The following is a 16,120-nucleotide window of genomic DNA, read 5'->3' as shown; positions in this document are numbered from 1 at the left end:
ACTTGGAGGGTGCCCGAGCCCTGGCCCAGGCTGCCCAGGGGGGCTGTGGAGTCTCCTTCTCTGGAGATCTTCAACCCCTGCCTGGACACTGTCCTGTGCCCCCTGCTCTGGGTGAGCCTGCTTGGGCAGGGGGGTGGCACTGGGTGAGCTCCCCAGGGCCCTGCCAGCCCCTGCCAGTCTGGGATTCTGTGACACTGAAATACCCCTCGAATGCAAATCCCATAGTTCAACTTTTACAGAGAGCAGGGTTTCTTTTCTTTTTGGTCAGATTATCAGGGTTAACAGACATATCGGGCATCTGTGTTCACCCAAGAAGAGTCATGCTCTGAATTTGGACAGGACAAGGATCACGAGGTAAAAGGACTTGCCAAAAATTGTTCATCTAACAGTACCAGTGGAGGAGGATTCAGTTATTATTATATTATTAATATATGCTACTATAATTAGCAGCTGAATCCTTAGAATGAAGGGATGAAAAATGAAAAATAAATTCCTCTCGGGAATGAAGCAGAAAAATGTTTGCCAGGCGCATTTACCGTGCGTGTCGGTGAACTTTTTTAATCTGAAAAACGTTTCTAGGGAATGCTTTGGGGACGAAGCCAGGCCGAGCACAGCCGTCACCCCAAAGCAGCCAAGAAAACAGGGCCACCTCGCTCCCCCTCTTGATTTATCTGAAAAACTGAGCAGAGTACATAAAAAAATAAGGACATGAGAGGTGTTTCCTGGCTCAAACGAACAGCTTGCCTGACGGCGAGTGCCACCAGCTCGCTGGAACCTTCCTGAGGAAGAACAAATACTCAATTGTATAAACAAAGTGGCTGGGGGTGGGGGGGGAAGGAGGAAGGACAAATTAAAATCCTAATTCTTACAAAACCAGGCCAGGCTTCAAATTCAGGAGCGTCCTTTTAAACTGGTGACAGAGCTGAGGACACAGGCTTGGGATCTGCCTTGCTGAAGGTCTCGGGCAAAGCCCGTCGTACCCCAGTGACAGGTAACTGCAAGCTGTGGGCTGGTGGTGGCCCTTCAGTCCGTCCCGGGAACCAAAGCTTTCACATAACACGAGAGAGACCCAGCCCCCCCAGACCTTGCTTTCAGCACCAGGCGTCTTGTGGCACAGGTCGTGTCCCAGCTCGGCCAGTGCCAAGCGGCCATCAGCACGCAGGAGCCCGGGAGCCCTCTCCAGAGGGGCTGCGGGCCAGGACTCCTGGGAGAAGACGCGGTCACAGAGCCCTGCGCTGAAACGACACGAAGGTCGCAGATGAACCTTGCAAAGGAGCTTTCGGTGGCACTAGAGGCCGCTGTCATCCCAGCTGGAGGCAGATAATCCAGCAGCGGGCTGCAACCAACAGGACCCCCCCGCTGAGTCCCCACCACCCGCTTGCACCAAGCGGAAACCAGGAGGATGTGAGTTTTGCACCAGGAGGACCAGGGTCTACGTGAGATACCGTAGGCACAGCATCCATGCGCTTGTAATTCGCCCTTAGCAGAGCCAGTGCTGTTTTGAGTTCAGCTGGACAAATGCATTTGCAATCTGAGACAATTTGATGCTGGCAGGAGATCATCAAAATGGCCAAACAGCGACGTTCATCAGTGGCTCCTGAATTCCCATGAAAAAGAAACAAGAAATTGCCTGGCAAAAATATTGACTCTGGAAGCTGGCATGCTTCCAGCCTCCCGGCATCAGCACACCGCAGTGCTGCGGCAGAATTAAGGGAGGCTGAACGTGCAGCTGGGTACATGTAAATACGCGCGGCAGCTTGGCTGAACGGCCAAGACATATGGCTCTACCACCAGGCAGCGATTTGCCTCAGTCCGGCCAGGTAGATGGACTGCATTGCGTTCCTCCAACCGGATTTCTCCTGTGCTGCCTTCCTTTCTGGCTTTGTTTTCCCCCCCCGGCCCCCGGTGGGCCAGGGTACAGCTTGGTGGCCACCAGAGGATGCAGCACAGCACCCCAGAGCACTCTGCTAGCCATTGCTCCCCAGACCTAGCAGTCTCTTCTGCTTTAACCTTTTGGCTTCACGCAGATAATTTAAGTTAGGAGACATCCCTGTGATCTAATATTAGATGACGAGCTTGTTTGTGTTTTTGTTGCTAAGAGAAAGCTGGAGCTTTGGAAACACTCAAGCAGACCAAATGCTACCGCAACAGCTGCTGGTGGGAACTGAAATCCATATAGTGCTGCCCTGACAACTGTTTGCCATTTGCCTTTTTTATTTTATTTTACTGGAATTGGTCTCCTTCCAGAGCAAGCTTTTGCCATTTAGGTGACCCTAGGTCCATGCTGCCTCGTTCAAGATGTGCAGGCAGCTCCCCAGGCAGCACGTCCTGCCGCGAGGACACACGTTCATAAACAGGGTTTCCTCCACCCACAAGCACAATGCATCACTATTGTGCTGCTTTTTCCTCCCAGTAGTTTCAAAGGATCAATTAAAGGTGGGAGGAATTTTCTGGTGTTTCTCTTTACGTTACCATAACTCATAGGAGACGGTTCCCTAATAAAAATGCAGGAGACTTAAACAGATCTTCTCTATTATTTATAGAAACTGATTCGGCCATAAATACCAATGCAGAAATATTAATAGATGCTCTTTCGGGGATCTTACAAGTACTGTCGCTGTCAAGTTCCCTGTCTGCAGAACGTGCCAAAAGCCTGGTGGGTTTTGTGGAGCCCTCTTCTCCTGGGAAAAATCTAAAGCTTCTGCAACCTGATTCAAGGCTCGCCAAAACGGAGCTACTGCTGTGAGATGGCCTGAAGTGTGCACTGAAAGCACAATACTCGCTCTGCCCCCCTCTGCACAATCTCCCTTCGCACCGGGAGTATCCTCTGGCAGCTCATCTCAACGCAGTCGCCAATGACACGGAGCCAACTGACCCCTCGCAAAGTGACACGGAGCATCCAGAGGCACTCCTAGTCTCAAACGTAAGTGTTCTTACACAGATACTCTGCAGTAGCTGTTCCAAATCACGCCCCTGCACACAGACTAGACGAATGCGGCTCACCCAGGATGCCTGCAATACCTTCAAAGCACTCCCTGTGCTAGTTCTGGGAAAAGGAAAAAAAAAAAAAAAAAAGCCCAAACAGCATTAAAAGTTTAAGTATTTTTCCAAATCGCACAGCCCACCACCTTTCTAGGATCTGCTGAAGCAGAGAGAAGCCGGCAGCAAGCACGCCCTCCCTCCACGGGAGAGGCCACGTGGTTGATGGCTCTACCATCTTTATCTTTGCAAGCTGATAATTTTTCTCATCTTTTGGCTTCAGGCCATTTAAAATATGTCAGAGTACTATCTCCTCTCAGGAAGGCCTATATTTTACAAGTTATTGTTCTCGTTTGGAAGAATTTAATTACTGAAAACACCCCATGAACTGGTTGCTAGTTAGAAACGCACAGGTCATCGCTCCATTTTATTTATTACCATTTACTTTCACCAGAAGAGACAGATTTTGCAGAAGTTAACCTGTTTGCAGGAACAAATATGGGTCATTTGATATTCTGTACTCAAATGCACAAGGTAAGGTTCCTTTGAAAAGAGCACTGGCGCTACCCCGGGCGTACGTTTCCCAGTTTTAAGATAACATCATATGATAAGAAAGAGATACCACCACCTAGATTCAGAGCAATTCCAAATGCTGCTACTGCTGGAATAGCCTCGGCTGCCCATGGTAGGCTTCTACCTCTGTGCTGAGCCTTCTACAGCCAACTGAAAGAAGTGCGTGCTGCCGCGTGCAGCCCATCTCCTCCCGCATCGCACATCCGCACGCTCCAGGAACGTTCATTTTCTCCCACTTAGCTACCGAGGGAATCTGGGGGACTCGTGCAGCAAAGCTGTCTCCACTGGGGCGTGTGTGAGCTTAGTTGAGCAGGATCAGAAGGATGGGTTTTATCTGAATGTGTCACAGCCCAACGCTCTTTTTCGGATGGGATTCGTGTTACAGAACCTACTGGAAGTGGCTACTGGGCTGTCTGTCCCTCTACACATAGAGGCCTTAGGGACTGACATTAGTAGCTGAGAGGACTACTGAAGGAAAAGGCAAGCAGAAAATGATGAAACTCGATTTACCCTACAATCCAGTGACGACTGAGTTCAAAACCTGAAGATGGAGCGGGGGCAGCCGCCTGTTAACTCCACATCATCCCTAAGCAACCGTTCTTACACCCCCACCATCGCCACCACGGGAGAGCGGATGACAGAGGAGGACCAACACACACCGGCAGTCTGCTCACTGACCTTCTGCGCTCCCTGGCTTCCTCAGCTGAGAAGTCCTTTCCTGTAGTTGAGGCAGCACCGGCATTCGCAATACCATTAGCAGAGCCGAGTATAGCACGATTTGTGATTACACCTAGGGGGGTGCTAGCAGAGATGCCCTCTGTATTTTTCTCTACAGCAGAGTCAGTTTGTTGCCTGAAAGGGGCTCTGAAATAGAGAAGAGATAATGGAAAGCAGAGCAAGTGAACCCAACAGCTGACCGAGAGCGGCCCCCGAGCAGCCCCCTCAGGGAGCACTGGCAGCTCGTCCTCCTCCTCCTCGACTCGTGCTTGCGTAGAGAAGAGCACACATTAAACCGAGCTTTTAAAAACTTGTAGAAGAATAAGCAGGAGGAATTAATAGTCTTCACATCCCTGTTTGTAGCAAACGTGATTAGAAAAGGTACCTGGTGGATAAGCAGAAGGAATGAACTCCAAGAGCTCGTACACTGAACGCCCGAGAGCGGCCTGAGCAGCACCTCGTGTCCCTAAGAGGGTGCGAGAGGGCACAAGTGACCGCTCCAGCAAGTGAAGAAGCTACGGTCACGTCGGGGCTGTTAACTGCCTGCTGGTGCACACGCACTGCTGAAAGCGTCCAACGTACCCATTCTGGGATTTCTCATCAGCGCTTCCCGCATGGAAGCACATTTCCAATCCATAAGCCACTCCAGAATTCACAACTTCCAACCCAAATGCTGCTTTTTCTGCAGCGTCATCTCAGCTGTGAGCCGTTACCTGGTATATTGGCGGGCTGATGCAGTAGTGTTCGCACCGAGAGATGTGGGACAGGAAGGTTGCCACGGGGTGCCCAATGAGGTAGATGACCCAATGGTAGTGGGTGAGGTAGCTAGAGATGTATTGCGACTGGCTGAAATGTAGGGACTGCTGAGGTCACTACTTCTACCAAATGAAGCACTGTAAAACATCACAAAATCACGTCCTTCAGAGCACAGTAAACATTCAACAGAACATCACCACAGCTGGGCTCTCAGACGGAAAGGGAGCACGAATTACACCTTAGCAAAACGCTTGCGAGGAGATTAGGGGACACGGGGCCGCGGCAGGTCGCGCACGCAGGCCAGCGCTAGCAGCACCCCTCTTAGCTAAGCCCAGCTGAGAGTCAGTGAGAGAACAACGGCGGGGGGTGAACCGGTGAAGATCAGGGAAGGGAAAGACCCTGTCGCAGTGAAAGCGGCGCACACAGAGCACCCCTGTGTACTGGGGAAAGGCAGAAACAACGAGCAAGGATGAGGTTGCTTGAAGCAGGGAAGGAGAGAGTGACTTAGGCAGGTCTGGCTCCATCACCTCCTCAAGGGTGCCCAGGACTTCCACTTTTAAGAACTTGTTTTCAGCAGCTTAAAGCTTTGGCAAAGATTATCAGTTCAGGCTTTTACGTTCTTTAAGGCATGTTTGGCACAAACTCTGTCTTTCTGGAAAATAGCTAGCAAAACTGTCCAAAAACCAGTCAAGAACACGCAAAGGAAATACATATTTTGCCAGTTTAAAACAAAACCCTTAAAACCATGATTACTGAAAAGCTGTAAGTGTTTAAGGGCTCCTACTTTGGAGAAGAGGCAGGAGAAAAGCAGAAGGGCGCTCATACGAGGGTGTACCCTTTCACTTTTTTGGAGAAAATCCACCCTAAGTGGGTAAGTGGCACACCTCTAAAAACAGAATTGATGAAATCTGGCAAAATCTCCTTATTGCATGCGCCAGAGCCCCAGATACAGGCTGCGCGCTGTCTGTGCAGAGCAAACGAGCACGCACGCGTGACCCTGCCGCGCCTTTCCCGGCACCGCGTATTCCTGGTTGCTACTGGTCAGACTGGGCTGTCTGTAGGACCAAAGGCTCGGGAGGCTGGAAGGCTGCCTCTCAGCTCCCGCACCCTAACGACTCCCATGCCAGCACACACCGAGCACGGAGGAAAGTAGCTGCACCAGGAATAAAAGCTGACCTAGAGGAAAAGCAGACCAGGACAAAGAGCTGCAGGTTTATGGGAAAGCCAGGGACAACGGACTGGAACTGGAAGTCAGCACTGGAGCAAGAGTCAGAGAGAGCAGCCCGAGGCTGAAATAAAACTTGAAAGGGGCAGGACAACAGCCAAGGACAGGAGGTTGGAGGAAGGATCCAGTCCAATCCACTTAGGCACCCAGTTTACAAATCAGTTTTCTATGCCAAGGGCCCCAGCCAGCCCCGACCAAGCAGCTGGTCCCCAGCCAAAGAAGAGATCGAGCCATCCTGGAAGGCCTCCACAGGGAGGAACCTTACGTTCAGGCTCTTCAGTTGATGGCTGCTTGCCACATCCAGGGCACAAAGGAACAAGTAAGTTATTGTCACCAGGTAGCAACCTCCACCGGACCCTAAACAAAGCTTCCTCTGGAAAGCCGGCCCCTGCCCGGAGCGCTGGGGAGCAGGAAGCCCTGCTGGAAGCAAGAGCCTCCCTCCTTGGCTCTCTGCACCAGAGGAGAAGGCCAAGCCCTGGAGATGGGCTGGGAGGAGGGCGAGAGCGGGGAGCCAAGCCTGGCCGGTGTGGGCGTGCAGAGCGAGCAGCTGTGAAGTTGCAGAAATGAGGGTACTGAGAAGGCAGGGGTAGTGGAGCGTGCGCCGGGGGAAGGAACAGGAGGAGCAGCAGGGGAAAAGGTGGCGGCAACCCTGGGGGGAGCAGGGTTGATGTGGCACCATCCTGGGAGACCCCAGGGCAGAGAGGCTGGGGCACGAGGGGAAGCTGCAAAAAAGAGAAGGAACTTGGTCAGGAAGGGAGGACACGGGGGGTTGTTAAGCCCTGACAAGGACGGTCCTTCAGAAAGGAAAGGTAATGGGTGAGAAGGGGAGACAAGAGGGTGGAAGCAGCCCCAGGTGCCTGGTAGAGCAGAGATGGGGGAGAGCTGAGAGGGGAAGAAGGAGGAGGAACAGAGGAAGAGAGCATGGTGATGGCGTTGTGACAACCCCTACAGGCACATGCCCCGGGTCAGAGAAATGTGGTGCTGGGGTATCAGGCACACCTTCCTGCTCACGAGAAGGGAGCCAAGGCATTACCAGCTCCACAGGAATTCACCTCCCCACCCCGTCACCTTCCATGGGTGGCACTGCAGTTTGAGGAGGTCTAAGGCATTTATTGAATTGTTCACATTTGACGTGAACAGGACCATAAAACTGCAAGAAAAAGGTTAGCCAGGGAACCTCGTTAATTAGCAGCTGCAAAATCTGCAAAAAGGAGGATTACGAATTTATGCTAAAGAATTCAGCATCAGAAACAAAAAAAAGCACTCACACCCTGCTACTGGCTCTCTAACGTAATCACCATAAGATAACCATCAGGGAATGAGCAGTGAAATGGAAAGCAACATTTCAAATCAATAAAAAGAAGCATTTCTGGAAACAGGTAAGGCAAGTGGAATTCAACATCTTAAAAACCTTCAAATCCTTAAAAAGCTTCCACATATGCCAATAAAAAAGGTTTGCGCTGAACACCTAACTGGTTTTTTGAACACACTGCCATAGGTTATTGCAGAGATCAAACCAGGATTTGCTCATAGAAGTTGGCCACAGTGGCGGCTACTAAAAACACAGGTTAATTATAACCCCTGGCTCCTAAAATCATGATTGCTGGAAGCAGGGAGAGTGTGGGAGGTGGGAGACTGCTCTTAAGTCATCCTCGCTTTTGCAACTTGTCCCTCAAAACCAGTTGCTGTCAGAAGCAGAGTCTGGGCTGCACGGACTGTTGGCCTGACTCACTGAGATGGTTTTTATGAGAACAAAACCAGTAAGAAGGTGTATCTGCAAATATGTAAAATGATGGAGAAACTAACGCCATGCGGAAAAGTGATTTCATTTTGGTGTGTGTGATCCCTTCCTGCGAGGCATCTCTGATGGCTGATGTCAAAGGAAGTACGCCCAATTAATTGGGTCTGCTATGCCAGTTTTCCTGCAAATCCTTTAACATACAGGCGACGTGAACCGGCTGTTTGAAGGCCAATATGCGCTAAAATGGAGAACAGGCTGTCAGAACAGGGTCTGTGAATTTTTGGGCTAGTGGTACACTCATAGGGCAAGTGGAATGGATGACAGGTGCCACCATTACAGAAAGCACTTTAACTTTTGCTTCAACCCAAGCTGAAGAACATTTGCAACGTTGCTGCACGTTATTTTGTCCCCTTTTCGAAGAAAAGCCATTTTCAACATGTTAAGATGATCTGGTGCTGTTGCTGACTCTTTGGGGGTCACACAAAGTGCTTACAGAACATAACTAGGTATCTTTATTGAGAGTAGTTAAATGCTACGGTAAAGGGTAAATGCGGACGTACAGAACTCATCCTTTCAGCCACATCCAAGTATGTAATTTTTGCTTAAATTCTTCCTCTCTCAGAACGAGCTTTTATCTTTTGGAGTTGTGCTCAGTTTTGTTAATACTGGGAAATTACAAAGAGCTCATCCTTTAACAGGCAACCAGGTTCCCTTCCTCATCTTAGAGGCTGATGCACAAGGCTGGAGAAATCAGAGGTTCGATAAAATTATATTTAATTTCTCTGTGCTCTTCTGTAGAAAACCATACAGGAGAGAGGTCAAATTGATCGTGATTTTACTGTTTGTACATACAATGCAAACCCACTGATCTCTTTAGAAATAATACACTTTATTCCTACCTGGCAAAGCTCTTCCCTGTAACTGCTCGTAAACCAACCTTCTCCTATGAAAGGCCAGAATTCAGCCTTTGTGACAAGAAATGGGTATTAGTGAAATACCACTGCCAGCCAAAACCTCTGCGAGGCTGCACAGCTTAACCAAGGGGATACAGTACAGTACAACTGTGTGAAGGTAATACTAAACCTGGCTCAGGATTAGCAGAGATAAACAGCCAACGTTTGCAAAACTTCAGTGGACAGCCATGGTAGCGATGTTAGCGACTGGACTGTCCCTCAGGCTAGGGAACGGGAAGGCACGCCAGCAGCAAGAGGCAAAAAGTTTTCCAGCGTAATCAGCTGCGGGTTGTGGGACTGCCTAGGGAGGCTGGCCTGTCATCATGTCCCAGGATAGATGTGAAGTCACTGGAATGGATCAGCAGGTCAGGAGAAGTCTCCTGCTTGAAGTGGCTGTTTCACCTTTTGTGGAAATGGGTCTGTGTGTGCTCAGCAATTGGACAGACGTATCCTCGAGCATGACTTACCTCTAACAGCGTAAGTACTAGAACACAAACAATCCGCCTCTTCCCAAATATCTCAAGCAATTGTTCCACCTTCAGGATAGTTATTTCATTCAGGGACTAGAATTTGGCAAAACACAATCTAAAACCCTGAAATATTTCTGCCTCTTTCCTTAAGCACAGATCAAATGGCTTTGCAGCGGGACAGGTTTATATGTGTTGTTTTGGTGGTTTCCAGTATTAGCTAAAATAGAGGTGAGCTGATGGAACTGGACTTTGCACAAAGGGCTGGTCCCCCTCCTCACAGCTGAGATGAAACCTCAGTAATGTCGTTGGCTTTAGCAGAGCAGAGCTTTCGGTCACCTCATCCAGCGACAGCCGTTATCTGGTACTTCAAGGAAACCGAGCCTCTGCCTTCCGAAGGGGTAAAAGATTCTGCCAGTTAGAGCAGTTATGTGCAGGATGGCTTTCCTGATTCTGCCTGGCTAGTTTACCAACCATCAGCCTCTCCAGTTTCACGTCTGCTGTGCAGAAACTGCCTCCTTACGGGCCCAAGGGACTGGCTGGAGCCGTCAGCCTCACTCCTTAGCCAGGGCTGTAAGTCACGCACACCAACGCTGCCGCTTTTCTGATAATGTCGTCATAAACAGGGACTAATATAAACCAAATTGGAGATGAGCTACAACTTACCTGTCAACAGCTACTTGAACAATGCTTTACAGACTGTAATTATTCTCTTTTTATGGTCAGTTTTTATTTTATTATCTAACCATAATACTAGCATAAAACTGAGAAAACACTTTGGATTTAAATTATGTAAACAAGAGTATTTAAATTCAGTTCAGCAATTTACAAATCAACAAAAATGATGGCCCTTAAAAACACTATATAGCATGATAAATGTCAGCAAATCTTAATTTTATTTCCTGCTCTCAGCAGAAGAGTGTCCCAAGGCCAGCTACGCTGATGCAGTAAGCAGCAAGCAGAAGGTTGAAGTTTGGGAGGCACGTTAAGAGTGGAACTGCCTGGGAACCCATGTAAACCAGAACGGGACGTACCTTTTCAAGTAGGTAGATACGTAGGTAGTAGGTGCACCAGAATAGGGAGCTTCGTTTCCCTTTGATTCATCCCTCCACGGCTGGCGGGTGTAGGAGCCGCTCCGCACCAGGTTAACAGCTGATTCTCTAAGGCAGGAGAGAGCACAAGGTTTGCTTCAAAAAACTTCTGGAGTCTGCCTTTGGCTCCTGTACAGTTCCACAGCACAAAGCCTTCCCTCACACCCATGGACACAAGCGACACAAGTCACCAAACACCTCTTTCGGCCTTAACATCGGTTTCTATTATTGCCAGCTCTATTACTTACGGATCACCAGGTGATCTAATGTTTTGCATAAAGAGGAACAAGATCCTTTATAGTCAGAAAACTTGCAATTGAACTTTAGGTTGTCCATGAAAGTAATTTAACATACTAAATAATGCCATTCAATATTCTCTCTGCCATCTTGCATCAAACAACATCGCATAAATGCACAGATACTGCAACTGCAGGCGAAGTTTTTATTCTCTGAGGTACCAGGCAATGACAGTAAAGCAATTCAGTACAGCAGATCCTTTGCTATACTTAGCAGCAGAAAACAACAAACAGAATATCTGGCAATATTGAAAACTACTTGACAAGTTATCGATAAATTACCAGTAGTCTTATTTATCATAGTTATCTGAAATCAGGGCTCCTTTTCCTAACACACACTTTGGCAGCACATCCTGTTTTTTCTGGTCTTGGACAGGACCTCAAGCTTGTAATGCAACACAAATCTATTCACCCATCAGCCTGCAATTAATTTTCATTTTTCAATTGCCGTGTCTGAGCTGATGCCCTTCCAGACACCTGTGGGTTCCGTGAAGTGAAACACAGCTGGTTTGAAAGAATATTGGGAAAAATCTGTACTACACCGTACGCCTGGGCACCATCTGCTCCCGCAGGCCAACTCTCCTCGTTCCCTACTTTACCAAGCAAAGGACACTTATCAGCAGTCAGCTGGATGTGCCACTCAATAGGAGCCACTGCCAAAACCTGCCCAAGCTTATCAGCAGACACAAATTGTCTGCTAAACTTCAAATCACAGCGACTGGCTGAGATTAAGCAAGAACACAGCAGGGAGGTTCCAGCAAAAGATCAGCAAAGAATCTCAAACCGTGCTGAAATTCTCTCAGGGTGGTCATCTGCCACCACTTCTTCACAACAATTACAGTTCACAATGACTTCTCTGGATGGGCCTTTCTACCATGATTGTGAAAGTGGCTGGAAATGAGGCTAAGCTCAAACTTTCTTCCTTCTAGCACAAACTGCGAAGAAGGTGTTTGTAGAGATCAGCTCCTCAAATGTATCTCAAGATACTAGACATTTATCCCATTTATACTGTAGTTCTGTCCAGCAGCAACTACACACACTCACCATAAAAAAACCCTGCAATGGGAACAGTTCCATACACGAGAGTTTGCAGACTCAAGTGACAGACGTGTGGACGAAGGGGCTGAAGGTGACTGCTGAGCAAGTGACAGAAGTACAAGGGTAGGTGCCAGCTAAAAACAAGGCACTTGCACATAAAAGAAAAAAAGTATGCCCAAGTCGAGTTTCCTGGATGGAGACCATGCAGGGGTGGAGAAAACAGCCTGATACCCTGCTCACCTAAGTGAAAAGCAACGTACCAGAACTTTTATAGACTAGAGATAGCTCTTGATATTGTGAATTCCTGTGTACTTGGGGCCACTGAGAAAATATATCAAGCATGAATATAGGAAAAAAAAGGTATTCTGGAAGAACTATCGACAGGACAGAGGCTGAGCACTCAGTTCAGTCAGTCTCACCTGTTTTCTTTTTCTTCTATATCGCTGGTACTACTTAGTCTTCTGGGGGCTATTGTGGCAAGATAGCTCTTGTTGTCTTTGTCCTAGTGAAGCAAAAGAGATACTTCAGCTGCACATTCGTTACACACCCAGCACGTTGAGCGACAACTAAATTCATGTCCAAATTTCTTCAACTAAGACAGCATTCTCCTGTCCAAGGACAAGCAGTTTAAGGCATTTTCTTGGGCAACGTACCTCAGCATGAAAGTATCAGTTCTGAAAATGACTTCCTGAAGACCACACTAGTGAATAAAAACAGCTTCTAACTACAACTACTTAGAAATCAGAGAATCATTGAATAGTTTGGGTTGGAAGGGACCTTTAAAGGTCCAACCCCCCTGCAATGAGCAGGGACATCTTCAACTTGCTCAGAGCCCCGTCCAACCTGACCCAGAATGTTTCCAGGGATGGGGCATCTACCCATGGGCAGCAAAGTTACAGCTAGCGAATATGTGGGATGGGATTCACAAATACAGCTGGTGGATACAGGAGGAATCGATATAGATGACAGCAAAGGAGAATTTCCACTGCAGGGACATGCTACTGTCTGGATTAGATATTTTCTGGTAAAGAACAGGCCATGCCAAACCAGCAGCCCTTGTTCACTGGCAGCCCACTCCAATTGAGCAGGAAGGGGCACCGAACTCCAGTTCTGCAAGAACAACTGATAGGATAGGAATAGTTTTCAAAAGAAAAAAAAAAGAAAGAAAGAAAGAGACCCAAGTTACAAAACCCAGCAATAACTCAAAATGAAAGGGAAAGGGTCTTAAACCTGTGAGGTAAAGTCTGCTCGGCTGGGATGCACTCAAACATCTTTGCGGAAAGCCAAACCTTTTCTTTGTTGTCTAACAATGCAGATATCCGAGGACTCGATGAAGAACGATAGATAGAAGTCTTATCTCTCTGCGCCTCACGAGTAGCAGTGACTTCACTCAACATGTTGTGACTGCCAGTCTTCCGTAGCCCCAGCCGCCACGACGAAGGTGACTCATCCTTCTGCTCGTCTGACTTGCTGAGCCAACTGAACTGTGGAGGAGAAAAAGGGACGTTTGGAAGAAGTAAGAGCACTGCGAGGCACAATCTAAGTTTTGAAAGTGTTTCAACAAGCCCCAGTTTTTGCTGGGCTACACCTGTAAGCATAAGACAGAGTGACTTTGATTTGCTGCTTAGCTCAATTACAGGACATAGCTCAAGGTGAGCTCACAGGGATGCAAACTGCTGTAGTGCCCTCAACCCCAAGGACAGACAATGAAAGAAACCCTGTGTCATGGCACAGCTCCCTCTGCCTACACAATGCCCTCCTCCAGCTTTGCAGAAAGAACAGAAGGAACAATGGAGCTTTTATTAGCACCCATTTAGGAAGGGGGAATTATTCAATCAAGGCAGAAAACCAAAAAAAGTAATCGACTCTTTTGGGACTAGCTGCAAATAAAACCTTTACACAGATCAAACTGGAGAGAGTCCAGGAGAAGCCATGGAGATCATCAGGGAGCTGGAGCACACACCACTAAGGGAGAGACTGAGGAAACCTGGCTCGTTTAGCGTGGAGAAGAGAAGGCAAAGAAAGGATTTAATTCGTCTGCTACTTGGGGTGTGGGGTTTACAGAGGATATGGAACCAGACTTCTTCTCAACAGTTTACAGTGAAAGGAGAAGGAGGAACAGATACAAGTTCCAAACCAGAAAATCCCAACTGGCATGAAGGAAGACATACCTCCCAGCAGGAGCGATGCTGCACTGGGACAGGGAGCAAGAGAGCGGGGCTTCTCCATCCTCGGGGACTTTTTGACACTCAGCTGAGCTCAAGCACAGGCTTGAAGTTGGCCCTGCTTCAAGCAAGAGGCTGGACTACAGGCTTGTTCTAGCTCAAACCTTTCTATGGCCAGGTAACCGCATATTCTATACGTACCGTGGGATGGACCTTCGTGCTTTTTGTTACATGAGGCACTTTGGATAAACATATATTATCCCTCAAATATACAACTGCTTAAAGGTACAACTTCAGTTATAGTTATCCAGGGTTACAAAAAGATGCCTACTGCCATTCAAGAATGGAGCCTGGGCACTGCAAGAGATGCTTCTGCAAAGACAGGGGCTCAACGCTGAGTTGTGCAGGAAATAAAGCAAACAAAACATTAGGAATTATTGGAAAAGAATAGGAGACACAACACCGTTATGCCTCTGTGTTGCTGCAGGGTACAATCACACCACTGGAATCACGCACGGCTCGGCTCCACAGCTCAAAAGCAGTATCGAAGGGGAAGAGATCTAGAGAAAGGCAACAAGAATGAGTAGAGCAAGAGAGCTTTTGTTTGAGGAGTTATTCAGTGCATCAGGAGCCTCCAGGCTGAGATATGACCGAGGTACACAAAGTCCTCAGTGGCACAGAGAAGGGTAAATAAGGATCAATTATTCCTTGTTCCTTCCCATAGAGGAACTGGGGGCAGCAAACAAAACCAGTGTGTGGCAGGCTTAAAGAAAACGGTGCAGGAAGCTCCGTATAATATGGAATTAAGCTGAAGAACCCTTTGCCACTGGACATTATAGGATCCCAAACATTACGGGCACTAAAAAAGTGCTTGCAGAAATTCATAGAGGAAAAGTCTAACAGGGGGTACTGGATACAAGAGAGGTTCGGCAAGTCCCTGAAATGCAAATTGCTAGAAGGTGGGAGAGACGTCCAGCTAGATGCTGTCTTCTCTGGCATCTTTTGATGGCCATTGTCAAGGGCAGGATACTGGGGTAGACAAGGCTTTCGGTCAAAGCTGATATAAGCATTATTATACATTGTATTATTATATTCTACAAAACACAGAACATCTGAATCCTGTTATGCAGAATAAATGAAGCTACTGGGGAGCTCTGCCCTCAAACTCAGTGACTGAAGACTGCAAAGATAAAATTATCGCTGCGGTATTTCAGCAGTGTTTCTTAGCTAATGTTATTTTAATGCAGATGCACAGCGTTGATCTCCTGTACTCCACTAATTCAAGCACTCAGTCTACTGAGCTACAGCTCTAATGCTTTAACGTAGTTTTGACACTTTCCTCAGAGAAAGCTCAGATCCACAGGAGAAACTGCCTTCTGTAACTTCGGAACAACACGGGAACAGCAAATATCAATAACTCCACAAATGGAGGGCAACACAAGTCCTCGTCTTTTCCCATATAAAACCCAAGCTGACAGAGAGAGTTACAGAAGGATCAAACATGTAAGAGAAGGTAAAGTAGCTGATCTGAAGTGATTGAGGTCAAATTCATACCTGCTTTGGACACGGGCCCTCTTCTATCCCCTAGCAGCCTTATCCTGGGTTTAACAGCTCAAACGAGCGAGAACCCCACCCTGCAGCTGGGTAAAGGTGAACTGAAGTGCCCACACTTCCCGGCATCCTTCTACCTTTAACACTTCCCCTGCTAAGCCAGCCTGAGTCGAACGACACCCAGAGGAGCTTTATTTCATTCAATCTGGATGAGAAATTAGACTTAGCGGCACGTCAAAAATAAAAAAACTGTGACTAAGCGAGAAGCATTTTCCCTCTAATGTGTACCTAGTGCTTCAGACGTTGGCAAGGCGCCTGCATTGTACAGCTGCCCTCCATATTCTGGTGCAAAAAGAAATGAGAAGCACAAGACACCGGTCCTCAGCAGAACACAGTCTCCTGGTGCCATCTAGCTGAGTGACGTGAGAGCTGGAGAATTCGGGTAAGATTTCAGTAACTGCTTCACCTTTAAAAAGCTTTCAGAGCCCAGCGATCTAGGCAGATGCAAATTTTACCCTCTCTGCCTACTGGGCCGTAACGTCACCGAATCGACTGAGTTTGGCAAGTC

The 16,120-nt window shown here is 47.9% G+C and overlaps 1 protein-coding gene across 2 annotated transcripts in view; it reads right to left on the bottom strand.

Annotated features, from left to right (window-relative positions):
* LOC104122018 (protein phosphatase 1 regulatory subunit 12B-like) overlaps positions 1 to 16,120 on the bottom strand; it is a 76,894-nt gene that overhangs the window by 12,194 nt on the left and 48,580 nt on the right. The window contains exons 10-15 of one of the 2 annotated variants that reach the window (XM_035889732.1): positions 13,126 to 13,320; positions 12,256 to 12,338; positions 10,446 to 10,571; positions 4,983 to 5,162; positions 4,231 to 4,416; positions 3,532 to 3,973 (exon numbers count right to left, since the gene is read on the bottom strand). In XM_035889732.1, the coding sequence (XP_035745625.1) occupies positions 3,883 to 3,973; positions 4,231 to 4,416; positions 4,983 to 5,162; positions 10,446 to 10,571; positions 12,256 to 12,338; positions 13,126 to 13,320 (861 nt within the window). In that variant the 3' untranslated portion in view covers positions 3,532 to 3,882. Of the gene's footprint in view, positions 1 to 3,531; positions 3,974 to 4,230; positions 4,417 to 4,982; positions 5,163 to 10,445; positions 10,572 to 12,255; positions 12,339 to 13,125; positions 13,321 to 16,120 lie in introns of those variants that run through there. The other variant, XM_035889731.1, reaches the window with a different exon arrangement.

Source organism: Egretta garzetta, unplaced genomic scaffold (assembly GCF_000687185.1).
Source record: "Egretta garzetta isolate BGI_Z169 unplaced genomic scaffold, ASM68718v1 scaffold202, whole genome shotgun sequence".
Taxonomy (NCBI): domain Eukaryota; kingdom Metazoa; phylum Chordata; class Aves; order Pelecaniformes; family Ardeidae; genus Egretta; species Egretta garzetta.
Note: the sequence above shows the minus strand (reverse complement) of the source record. Positions and strands in the feature narration are given on the sequence as shown.